This window comes from Eptatretus burgeri, chromosome 11 (assembly GCF_056783735.1).
Source record: "Eptatretus burgeri isolate ZD-2024b chromosome 11, Ebu_testis_v1, whole genome shotgun sequence".
NCBI classification, from domain to species: Eukaryota; Metazoa; Chordata; class Myxini; order Myxiniformes; family Myxinidae; genus Eptatretus; species Eptatretus burgeri.
Window position 1 is genome coordinate 95,928,606 of NC_140971.1, and position 13,402 is coordinate 95,942,007.

General features: G+C 44.3%; 1 protein-coding gene across 5 annotated transcripts in view; it reads left to right on the forward strand.

Annotated features, from left to right (window-relative positions):
- LOC147017701 (engulfment and cell motility protein 2-like) overlaps positions 1 to 13,402 on the forward strand; it is a 361,388-nt gene that overhangs the window by 139,407 nt on the left and 208,579 nt on the right. For all 5 annotated transcript variants that reach the window (XM_085847513.1, XM_085847517.1, XM_085847516.1 and 2 more), the window contains exon 5: positions 3,034 to 3,106. In XM_085847513.1, the coding sequence (XP_085703639.1) occupies positions 3,034 to 3,106 (73 nt within the window). The remainder of the gene's footprint in view (positions 1 to 3,033; positions 3,107 to 13,402) is intronic.

Genomic DNA, 13,402 nt, shown 5'->3' on the forward strand with positions numbered 1-13,402 from the left:
ACTCGTGAAGCAAAAATTGGAGTTAATCAATTGGTTCACTGTCTGTCCGTCTGTCCACAAATGTCAGTCTGTGATTGAGTAACCTCATTTGAATATGTTCTATTTTGAACACTAATCGGAAATGAATCGGAAAACAAACCTGTAGTTTAACAGTTCTTTGTCTCTGAATTAGTCCTCACTTCACATGTGCAGAGAGGAGTGAGATCATTTTTTTTACTCTGTCTACTGTGTGTAAGGATGTCATAAAGGACACAAACAGGCATGAAGGACGAATGTAATGTGTTAAAGAAGGTGGTGTAAGAAGATGCTGCATCAATGGTGTTAAACTTCCAAAAAGCTTCTTCGACAACCTTCAAAATCTTTATCTTGTTTCAATTGAATTATATACTTGAACGCTGTAGAACACAAATTACCTTATTGTCACTTTCAAAATCGTTCCGTTTCGCAGTACTTGGACAAAATGTAACGCCATTTTACTTCATCACAACCAATCAAATTTTCCGCTCGCAGACCCAGCCCCCACATCCTTATTGCAAAATCTCACGGCATCAAGACAGCGTGGGGTTCGGTGTTCTGTGAACTTTCTAGTTTTTTTTTTTTTTTTTGTTTTTTTTTTGTATACCTTGGTCGAGGCTCGTATGAGAGCTAACACACAACTCACAGCAAGGAGGCATGAGACGAGGGGCGGGAGTGGAAGGGACAAAACAGTGGGGAACAGACACATTAGGTGAACTGTGGAAGGGAGAGGGATGGGGATGGGACGGGGAACATGGCGAAGAGAAGATGGACATTTCAGGGACTTTCAGGAAGGAAAGTAGGAGAAATGAAGGAAGTGGGCTTGGGTGGATTATCGGGGGTAGAAAATATCGAGGATATGGATGGGGGAAGATAAGAGGTGATGGTGAACAGCTGTTTTGAAAGCCTGGAGGGAAGAATGGGAAAGAATAGAGTGAGGAAGTTTATTCCAAAGGCGGGAAAAAAGAGGAATGAAAGAGTGAAGATGAGCAGTGATTCATGATTTTGGTAGTTTTACCAGAAGGGGGTTGTTGGCGGACCTTGAGCGCCCTGTGGAAATGTGGTGGGGACAAATCGCAGAGAGAGCAGGGGGGGCAAGGCTGGAGAGGAGTCGGTAGAAGACAGAAAGACCACCAACCAACCTGCGGTGATTGAGTGAGAGGCCCAAAGACTCAGCTTCATTGCGGGAGATGCCGATGATCCTAAATGCCCTGGTTTCGACAGCGTGAAGCCGAGAAAGGTGGGAGGCAGGAGCACCAGCCCAGAGGGGAGAGCAGTACTCCATCAGGCTACGGACAAAAGCTTTGTAAGTGGTCAGGAGCTCAAGAGGGCCGAGGAAGGACTTAGCACGACGGAGGATTCCCAGTCGGCGACTGGCTTTTGAGGCGAGGTTGGAAATGTGACTTTCCCAGGAAAGGTCATGGCAGATAGTGAGACCTAGAAGCTTGAAAGAAAAGACTTCTTCCAGAGGATTGTTGAGAAAGTGGATGGGGGGGTTTTGTAAACGGTCCTTTTGAAGAGACATAGTGAGATACAGACATAGTTGTCTGTATCTATAGTCCATTTTCTCAAACCTATAAGCATCCAAATATTTCCCTTTCCTTTTTTTGACTTTACTAGAGAAGATTATCACCAAGTGAACAGCCATTAAAAAAAATGAAAAGCAGGAGGAAAAAAAAAAAAAAAAGAGAACAAATAATTTTGATGGAAGGCTGCTCTGCCTATCGCTGATCCTGCCACATATTTTTGTTAATCAAGTGAGACTCCATTAAAATATACAATCCTCAGATAAATAATTTTACCAACTGACAAGACGAGACAAGACTAAGTGACATCCCCTATTCATTTCCTGATTTCTTCTTCTTGCAGTGATGTTTAAACTTACCTGCCCCTTTTTTACATTTCCCATGTTTATCAGCTTTTCATATCCGTTCATATGTCATTCATCTATCTATCTCTCCCAGTCTCTTACTATGGTCACTTGTCCTGACTTATTTTGTTACCTTTTCATTCTCTACCCAATTCTCTGTCCCTTGTGTTCCAGTTCCTCCTCTGCTCCACTGATGATGCGTCCATCTCTCACTCCTATCTCATTCAGTTATTCCACGAGCTTCGTATCTGTGTCGGATTAAAAAATGGAAAGAAAATGATCGAAACTGATGATGCTGCCAGTGTACCATCCCCTCTGAGTGACGCATAATAGTCAAGAGTTTGCACCTCCACCAACAATATGTCACCACATGATATTAAAACTGTTTCACTCCCTGCCTTTTTGGGTGCAGGTGCATAAATAACGTGCTGAATAGACTAATTTGCAGGTGCATAAATACGTGTCGTATAAGTTCACAAGGGCTGGCAGGACGATCTCGGGGCAGGATGGTGTATGCACACTCGCCTCTAAGCTGTCTAGCCTCGGTTCAAATCCTGAACCAGCTATAAAGTCATCCCGGTATTTCACAGGCAGGGTGATTCATCAATGTGTGCGCCGTCATTTCTCAGATGGACGTTGAACTGGACGTCCTGTCTACCGACATTAGTTGGTTGGATGATAAAGATCCCACAATGTCCTTCATGAAGAGAAGGCCAGATATTGCCGGCACCATGAACAAATTCCAAATTCCTGCCTTAACTACTGCTGAGAGAGGGATGGCCAGCCACCCAGAATGACCCCAGGCGAAGAAATTGCTTTGGTGGAGCCAACACTCTGTCGCACAGAGCATGGTACCCCAGTCAGTCATGAATTAGCAAGTATCTTCCATGTGTGTAAATAATGTACGAAATAAGAATTAATTAATATGTCTTCGTGAAATTCGGAGCTGGATAGCCTCGGTGCTTGATTTTGCACTCAAAAGTTGGCTTTGGTTGTATGAGGTGGGAAGGGGCACGTTTGCGATTACTTGCCATCGTGGGTTTGTAAGAAAAAGTCAATAGATCGAATTCAAGATTTCTTGTGATAACATCTTCAAGAAGTCAAAGGTGACAACTAATGAAGAATCATGTGATAATCTTGTTGTCTAGATGGAAGCTTCCAGATGCAGAGCATTATGCATTGCAGTACGCTGATGGTTCCGAGCTGTACATCTCTGAAAAGGTACTTGTTCAATCGTTAACATTTGTCAGACGAGTGTTGATGAGAAACAAAATTATGAAGATTATGTTCATGAATGATAATATTGCAAGATACATTAGTGGAACTTCATGGAATATTTTGCCTGAAGTTGGGCTGTTTACGTATTGTGTACCATTAATTATATATAAAGGGATTCCCCCGTACATTCTCCTTTCTTCCCCTTTTGACTCCTCTTATCCTTCCATAACCCTCTCACGCATGCCTTAATTTCTCCTTGTGTAATACATTCTGTAGATAGGCCATTATTGACCTGCATTTGTTAGCACATTTGTGTAGGCAAGCTGCGTCGGCTTATGTGCTTGAAATGCTGTTTCACATCCTTGCTGTTACAACGGTGCAGGCATGTCCATCGTACACTCGACAAGAGGCTTTTTTACGTTTTTGAGGCTGCTGAGGGTTGATATTGTGATACTGGCAACTAAAAATGTTTGCTCATGATCTGACAGTTGTTATTTGAAAGTTTTTTTTTTTTACTTGCCAAAACGAAGTTTTGCAAGATACGTTAGTCAGCTTGTATGTTTTTTTTTTGTTTTTTTTTGTTTGTCTGTAATCACGTATAAAAAATTCTGCAGAGCACAGTTATCATTGGAAATTTTTGTAACTTCGCATATCAGAGGCCTATAGAGGTCCCTTTCAGCGCATAAAATTTTGAAGGTCAAGGTCAAAGGTCAAGGTCACTTTGTCGCAAATCAGGGGAGTCGACGAAACCCTTATTTTTTGAGTAATTTTGATCGGATCGTCTTCAAACTTCATGGGAATATAGTTCATGGTCTGGCGCTCAGCTGATTAATTTTTGGTGGCGATTGGCCTTGACCTTCATGGTTAGCGCCACAGGTCAAACATATTTGACCCCAAGGTCAAATTTTCAAGTTTTAGGAACCATATCGTGTAGTACCTCAAATTGAACACCTTGATGAGTGCTTTCTAGTTTTCATGGTTACTCTGTAGAACGATTCTCATCGGAATCTCTCGTAGGCAGATATTCCTCAAGGAGTCGCTCCTGGTGGATAGCAGCTCTGTTCACCTCAGTGTGACCTTAAAGAAGTCACACGTGGTCACCTTTTGGCAAGATATGGGTCACACTGCGGGTGACATTGGTTTATTTTTTTTTTTCGAGGAAATGCTACTTTAGATTTTGTCATCATGAACTAGGGAACTTAGGAAAGTCGTACGTATTTGCATCAGCGTAATTTTAATATCCATTAAGGTGCCTTATCCATCAAGACTCTACATTATGGGAAATTGTGCATAAAATACACATTCCAACCAAATAATAATAAGGAGCTGATACTCCCGGTCCCCTGCCTTTTGGGTGGTATGAGGAATAGATATCTGCAATTTGAAAGCTAACTCTTGAATGTTTGTTTTTTAAATATCGTGTGCACAAGCCACGTTACTGAGATGGTTGCGATGGCAACATACTTCAGCCTATCACCGTGTTGATCAAATCGGGTTGAGATAATATCATGAGGAATAGATGTCTCCAGTAATAAAAGCTAAATGGTCAACAGTTTTTGAAATATCATGTGCACAAAAGTACATGGACGGATGATTAGGCGGTCCGTCGGTCGGAGCTCACTTTAATGTCCCCAGTCTCAGACCTTGAATGAGGGACGGGGGACAATAAAGGAAACGTTATTGTCGAGAATCCCCGGGATCACAGCCAACCCGAACACAAATTGACCTCTCAAACTGTACACGTGTACGGTTCACCAAAGGGATTTCATGATTGTAAAAATAAACCTGTTAATACAAAAAATACACACAAATTTACAGACGCTCCTAACACGGCTGGTAAGCTCATTCGCACATCATGTACCCAATTAGCAATCTTGTTCTTTACCTCCGTGAGGTACCACCTTGAGCCTATTACATTTCGGGTCTGCACCGAGTGAAATGCTTCTGCATCTCACAATGCAGATTGAATTGAATGCAATACAAACAAGGAGAACTTGGAATGATGAACTCGTCTTACTCGTTGAGGCATCTATCTATAGTGTCAATCTGCATCGGTCGACAAGTATAACAGTGGATGGAACCAATAGACCATTAATAGAAATGTGTTAACCACCTTGGGAAACGCGGAGAAGCTGATATATTGGGTGTTAACCCTTCGTCGGAGCAAAAAAAGAGCGACGGAGTCAGGGTGAGTGTTGATATGGGGGGAGGAGGGTTCAGTCAGAAAAAGAGTGATGGGGTCAGGTTGACAGTTGATATGGAGGGGGAGGGGGAGCATTGGGTCAGAGCAGGGTCAGGGAACACGTGGCATGGGAAATTATTCATTTTGACACCTCACGAGAGGAAAGGTCAGAGTTTTGGGGTTAAAAGTCCAGTGGACTGGGAAAAAAGGAAAAATAATTAGGAAATTAAAGCAATTTAAAGGTAATAAAATATAAAATATATAAATAATGAAATTAATTGAAAAGGAGAGAGAAATCGTGGGGTTAGGGGAAAAGGAAAGGAGGGGAGAGATTAGAGGAAAAGGGAAGAGGGAGGAGAAAAAAAGGAAAGGTAAGATTGATAAAACAAAATGAAAGGGAAAAAACAGAGATGGGGAAAGCATTGAAATGCAAGACGGGAGTTCGAAGTAGCCCAAATAAAGAGCGCTTGTACCTTGGGAAGAAAACGTACCGATCCTGAAGATGAGGCTTTGCTCTTCATGCTTGTGACTGTCTGTGCTGCTGAAATGAAATAGAGAAAGATACCAGAGACTGCCATGAAACAGAATAAATGTCTGGGAAGCCTGGTGTTGGCTTCATGGTTAAGGCTGGCTTAAGATATTAGGGTCTTGAGTTTTGAGCCCCTGTCGGCCATTGAATTAACGCTTGGTGTGGTTGACTCAGCCTGTCATCCTTCTGAGGTCAGCAAAATGAGTACCAGCATCCTGATAATAGAGGACACTGCATCAGCGGCAAAGCTGCATCCCCAGAAAATGATGCAACCAGCAGCCGTAGGCTGCACATGATAGCTAATGTCTGGGGAGATTGAATTGTTGAGGACGGTATATGACTTGTAGAGGTCTACACTGTTGATTCGTACATCAAGGAAGTATTCACACAATCGCAACCTTTCCTTCACGGCCTTTCTGTCATTGCCGCTTACTTTGTTGCATCGCTCTCTTTTGGGAAGCAGGAATAATCTGTGTCAGTGTGAGGAGCACATAAGAGATGCTTCGATCCTTCTGAAGGCACACCTTCCTGCAGTCAGGGGTCAGGCATCCATCCAGGACCACCGCTAAACACTGCCTCAATGCAATCAATGCATATTAGCATGTTCCCAAATCATTTGAACAGGTCCTATTTCTGTCTGTACTTGCTTGCACTGGGGAACTCTGAGTTTCAGGTCAGGAAGGAACTCTCCCACATGTGAGTATGTTTCCAACATAGCTGCCAACTACAGGGGGCTGCGTCCATTGCATTCATTGCCATGAGCAGACAAAAAGTGAGCATCATATAGTGCAACAGCTGATTAGTTTGATGCCTTTCACTGTTGGCTCAGTGGTTTGGGTGGCTGGCTTGGGATCCTCGGGTCCTGAGTTCGAGCCCCTTTGGCCACTGAATTAACACCAGGGGGTTGACTCAGCCTGTCATCTTTCTGAGGTTGGCAAAATGAGTACCAGTGTACTGGTCCCGGTTAGAATCAGTGTACCATATCCCTGTGTGTCGTAAGAGGCGACCAGGGTTGGCGTCAGGAAGGGCATCCGGCCATAAAACATCACCTCAAGAAGGGAACCATGATTGCTTTGAGCCTGCAAAAAGCTAACCCCTGCTCAGCAGGGAAAAATGGCTGTAAAAAGGCAGTTTTTTTTTTTGTTTTTTTTTTAATAGTCAGATAATAAATATTTAGTTTAGTAAAACATCATTTGTTGCTTTCATGTTGATTTTATGGTGAAGCTGTTGATTTTTTGATTTTTTTTTTTTTTTTTTACACCTGGTCTCGGCAAAGCATGTCGCCGCGGACCAGAGGAATTTGCTGCGGTCAGGTGAGTTTTTGATCTTGCCATTCCAACTGGCCAGTAAAAACGTATGTTGAGATCTAACCCTGATATGCCTTCGAGTTTTTTTTGTTGATCACAAGTGGAAATAGAAAGCATCTGAAAATGCAAAGCCCATCCGTGTCAGCTCTGTATTCAGACTTCTTCCCATTCCGTATGCGAAACATGACGAAAACGGCTATAAAAAAGAAAAAAAGATTTTACGTGACTTTGACCTTTTGACCTCAAAAGTAAGAGGCTTCAGTGACCCAAATGTGCAAACACTGCTCAAATTTCGTCAGTCGGATGAAAATTGATTTTATGCAACCTTGACCTTTCACCTTTTGATCTAAAAATAAAATATAATTGGCGTTTACCATTTGGTGAACCAATTTAATGACCCAATATGCAAATTCTTTAAAGTTTAGGTCAATTGGGATGAAAATTGACGATTTCATGTGACATTGACCTTTGCTCTTTTGACCAAATTATTAATTTTTCTTCTCCATATTCTCATTACTAGTGCATGCCCGTAGACGCGTGGCCGTACGTGCAAACCCTCCCCCCCCCCCCGCAAAAAACTCAAACCGAGTGCCAGAAACAACAACCACACAAGCCGTTCCTTCGCTTTCACGTGCCCGTACGTGCGTGGCTGTACGTGCAAAAAAATAAATATATATATATATATATATATAAATATATATATATATATATATATATATATATATATATATATATATATATATATATACTTTAAAACCGCTTGCCAGAAACAAACACACAGACCGTTCCTTCGCTCTCGCGTGGCCGTACGTGTGTGCCCATACGTGCATGGCCGTACATACAAAAAAATAAAAAAAAAACTTTCAAACCACGTGCCAGAAACAACAACCACACAGGCTGTTCCTTCGCTCTCGTGTGCCCATATGTGCGTGGCCGTACATGCAAAAAAAAAAAACTTTCAAACAAACACACAGGCCATTCCTTCGCTCTCATAAACGACGACTGGATTGGGGCATTGTGTTTATCTATAAATGCGGATAAGAAATCGAGAAATTATTAGAATACAGTTAGTCATTACTATCCAAAAGTAGTGCGTGCCCGTACGGAATGTTCACATCATTCCACGAATTATCGCTTGCATTGAAGTAACAACTGCTGTGATACTTTCACACAGAGTTAATTAAAATCAAGTTTACATCTCTGTCTTTGCTTGCCATGACATTTGCTGCCATTTACCATTGGCACTCCTACCCCACGGTAACTAAGGCACCGATCGATCCCCATCGTAACCAGCACGGCACGTGACGTCATCGTCGGCCGGCCGTGCACCGGCCTACGCAGCCACGCCCACGCAGCAACGTGTCCTGTGATTGGTAACTAAATGGCGCATCGGCCACGCCGACGCAGCACGTGTCCTGCCATTGGTTGGTAAATAAATGGCCATAACTTGGGAATCACTTGTCCGATTAATATCAAATCTTGAAAAGGCACATCCTCAGGTCCCCAGCAATATAGCTGGCAAGTTTCAATTAGATCGGACCAGTGGTTGCCGGGAAACAGCGGTGTCACACACACACACACACACACACACACACACACACACACACTGCTGGAATTATAGATAGATGAAATGAGGTCAATGAGATGACAAATTCCGGTTCCGGAACCGGAACCGGTTGAAAACTTCCGGTTCCGGGTTTGGAGCGACGAGAGGTCTCCTTTGGGGCTCTCTACTGACGTTCTCAAAGTTAAGTTTCCGGTCGTTATCTGTCCCGTTTTAACTGTTTAATTTTCTCACCTACATGTTACTGTGTGTTCCTAGTTCAGTTTTGTTTCAAAAATCGTGCTATTTTGTGAGTATTTTTGTCGACGTTCTAACCGGGTGTTTGAGGCCTCGGCCTTGGCCTTGGCTTGAGGCCTACCGGTTTCACTCGGTGTTCAATCGTTTTTTTGTTTGTTTGTTGTTTTTGTTTTTTCTCCCCATTACCTTCAATTTCTATCCTCCCCATTACCTTCAATTTTCATCCTCCCCACTTTCCTAACATCCCCCATTCTCCCAACTAATCTCTTTCTTATGTCAAAAAAATAAAATAAAATAAAATAAAAAAAATACCCAACAACAATAACACGCTGACCTTCTCCCAAATCTGCTTCTTCTTCTTCTTCCTCTTATCTTCCTCCTCGTCTTCTTCCTCGATTTTTTTTTTCTACACTTCCATGACCTAATCTGTTGAAAACTCTCTCAAACATTAATATTAACAACAAAAACGATCTTATTATGCTTCATCTTCCTCTCACACATGTGGTACTCTTTACTGTTTCATAATGCACTACTCTTCTGCAATTTTAACAGACTGCTCTCATTTCGAGCTCTCCTTCATTCCTTGCCTAAAAAATCCAACTATTACAGCGCTTCTTCTCTCCATTCTCTGAATTCGCCTTCATTGCATCCATCAAGAATTGTGTTAAATCGCATCAATGACCTCAAACTTTTAAAAACCACAGTTTGCTATGAATGTTCGCTTTCCATAAACCATTCTTTTTTTCCAACTTCAGTGCCAACTCACCCCCCTCACCCCTCACTCACTCTCAAAGCAACCATCCCACTCTTCTCCCTCCAACTCTCCCTCTCACCTCTATCAAAAATTCCCCCCTCACCTTTCTCCCAACTTTCATCCCCCTCACTCATCCTTCTCAAAGTTGCCCCCCTCTCATCCACCAAGCTGCCTCCCTCCACTGCCCTCTCACCTCCATCTCTTCACTCCACCTCCTCAAATCCTCAACTGCCTTCTTCCTTGTCTCTTGTCCCCCTCTCCCCCAGCACCACAGAGCCTTTTCTCCTCCTCATTCGGCCCCCTCCCCTAGCTATTCCGCAATACCCCACATTCTTTCAACAACCCTCCTTACCTCCCCCCTCGTCCCTTGTCCTACCCTCCCCCTCCACCCCCTGCACCCAAAGCCTCCTCCCGAACCTCTTCATTAAAAGTGTGGACCTCAAATATCCGGGGCCTTCGCTCAAACCTTTCAGATCTTTCCATACAGGTTGCCACTGACAAACCAGACATAATCTGCCTAACAGAAACTTTCCTCTCCCAAGACGTGTCTGACTCCCAAGTATCTCACCCCGGTTACTCCCTCCTCCGGTATGAGAGACCTGAGCCTCGTCCTGGTGGAGGTGTTGCTCTCTTCATCAAAGACTCTATTCCTCACTCTCCATGCACTGCTCTCACTCCCCCACACCCCCAGGAATACCTCTGGCTACGGCTTCCCCTCCACTCCCACCTCATGTTTATATGTGTACTGTACCGTCCACCGAACAGTGATGACTCCACCTACACCTCACTATCCAAAAACATGGACCATCTTCTATCTTCTCATCCAAACTCTCTCTTCCTTTTATGTGGTGACTTCAATTGTCATCACACCAGTTGGCTCGGTGTGGGTACCTCTCTCACCTGTCATGGGACCTCAGCAAAAGCTTTCTGTGACTCATTAGGACTGATTCAATCGGTCAACTTCCCGACCCGGATCTCATCCAATGGTACTCCATCTCTTCTGGATCTGATTTTGACAAATTTCCCTGACAATATCTGCTGCTCTTTTTCCGCTCCAATCGGTTCTTCTGACCACGTCCTTGTCAAAGTGGACATCTCTCTGGCTGTTATCAGAGAACCACCTCACCACCGTCGAGTCTGGCATTTCACTCAAGCCGACTGGCAGGGACTCCGAGCAACCATCAAACTTACAGACTGGTCTCCTTTCACTACTTTCTCAAACATCAACTCATCCTGGGAATTCTTTCAAAGAAACGTGCTCTCCCTCTTGCACAGATTTATCCCCTCTCGTGTTCAGTTGTCCTACCCTTCCTCCCGCCCTGGGTTTACTGAAGCTTGTGGCGAGGCAGTTGTCCTGAAACAACTTGCCTTTGCCTCATGGAAAGCAAACCCAACTGAGGGCAATCTCAGTTCCTTCCACAAAGCTCGGAACAAGTGTGTATCTACCCTCAGGAGAGCCAGAAAACAACATCTTTCTCATCTCAAGTCTGAACTCTCAAACCTCTCTCCCTCCTCAAAATCCTGGTGGCGTTTAATCAAATCTGTTTCTGGTGTATGTTCCCCCTCCATGCCCTCCTTTACCTCAAATGGCTGCACTGCTGATACCGCACGTGATGAAGCTGAATGTCAAAACTCGGTGTTTGCAGCTAAATCTTGTGTCCGAAACCCATCACTTTCTCTACCCACCTTACCCAGTCGCACCCAACTGTCCCTGGACTCTGTGTCCTTTTCTCCTGACAAGGTGGAGAGCTTGCTTTCAAACCTCGACTCAGATTCTGCAACTGATCCTGACGGCATCAGCCCACGTGTCCTCAAAGCCTGCTCTTCTGCTCTTGGTCACCCTCTCTCTGTTCTATTCACCCTCTCATTTGCCCAAGGTCATCTGCCATCTGCTTGGAAATCTGCTAACATCACTGCCCTGCATAAAAAAGGTGCAAAAACAGATCCCTGTAACTACAGACCAATCATCCTTCTCCCAATCATCAGCAGGGTTATGAAATCCATCATCCTTCCTCTTCTCCAATGGCTTGATTTCCGATCATGAATTTGGTTTCAGACCAGGTCACTCTACCCTGGGTATGCTGCTTCTGCTCTCCCATCAATGGATGGAGGTCCTCAATGCCAGACAGGAAATCCGAGCCGTATCCCTGGACATATCACGAGCTTTTGACACAGTCTGGCACTCTGCATTACTCACCAAACTCTCTTCCCATGGTATTCAAGGCCATCTCCACTCATGGCTCGCAGACTTCCTCTCCTGTCGCAGTCACCGTGTGGCCCTAAATGGAGTTCTTTCATCCCCTCTTCCTGTGCAGGCTGGAGTTCCTCAAGGTAGCGTTCTGGGCCCTGTTCTTTTTCTGGTTTTCATCAATGATCTCTCCGACTCTCTGGAAAATGCTCTATTTCTCTTTGCCGACGACTCCACCCTCTGCCGAACCATCTGTCATCCCTCAGACCGGCAAGCAGCAGCTTCTTCGCTCACTGCAGATCTGGACAAAATCACAAACTGGTCCAACACGTGGAACATGACTTTCAATCCAGACAAATCTCACACTCTCACTATGTCTCTTCGAAAGGACCGTTTAGAACCCCCCCATCCACTTTCTCAACAATCCTCTGGAAGAAGTCTTTTCTTTCAAGCTTCTGGGTCTCACTATCTGCCATGACCTTTCTTGGGAAAGTCACATTTCCAACCTCGCCTCAAAAGCCAGTCGCTGACTGGGAATCCTCCGTCGTGCAAAGTCCTTCCTCGGCCCTCTTGTGCTCCTGACCACTTACAAAGCTTTTGTCTGTAGCCTGATGGAGTATTGCTCTCCCCTCTGGGCTGGTGCTCCTGCCTCCCACCTTTCTCGGCTTCACGCTGTCAAAACCAGGGCATTTAGGATCATCGGCATCTCCCGCAATGAAGCTGAGTCTTTGGGCCTCTCACTCAATCACCGCAGGTTGGTCGGTGGTCTTTCTGTCTTCTACCGTCTCCTCTCCAGCCTTGCCTCCCCTCCTGCTCTCTCTGCGATTTGTCCCCACCACATTTCCACAGGGCGCTCAAGGTCTGCCAACAACCCCCTTCTGGTAAAACTACCAAAATCACGAATCACTGCTCATCTTCACTCTTTCATTCCTCTTTTTTCCCGCCTTTGGAATAAACTTCCTCACTCTATTCTTTCCCATTCTTCCCTCCAGGCTTTCAAATCAGCTGTTCACCACCACCTCTTATCGTCCCCCATCCAAATCCTCGATCTTTTCTACCCCCGATAATCTACCCAAGCCCACTTCCTTCAATCCCCTGCTTTCCTTCCTGAAAGTCCCTGTAATGTCCATCTTCTCTTCGCCATGTTCCCCGTCCCATCCCCATCCCTCTCCCTTCCACAGTTCACCTAATGTGTCTGCTCCCCACTGTTTTGTCCCTTCCACTCCCGCCCCTCTTGTCTCATGCCCCCTTGCTGTGAGTTGTGTGATAGCTCTCATACAAGCCTCGACAAGGTATACAAAAAAAAAATGAAGGGGTTGAATGCAGACTGCAGAGCAATGAGTAAGGAAACCCGTCGTTGTGAATCGTTTTTACCACCAAATTGAGATGTATTTCGTTGGCAAGCATGCTGAGTGGAGCTGAATTCCTAAACACTTCCAAAGGCCACAGTGTTTTGACAATTGGAAACAAAAAAAAGTTGTGCACTTTTTTTGATAAATTATTTTTGGAGCAATTTTTCTTCAATAAATAATAATAAA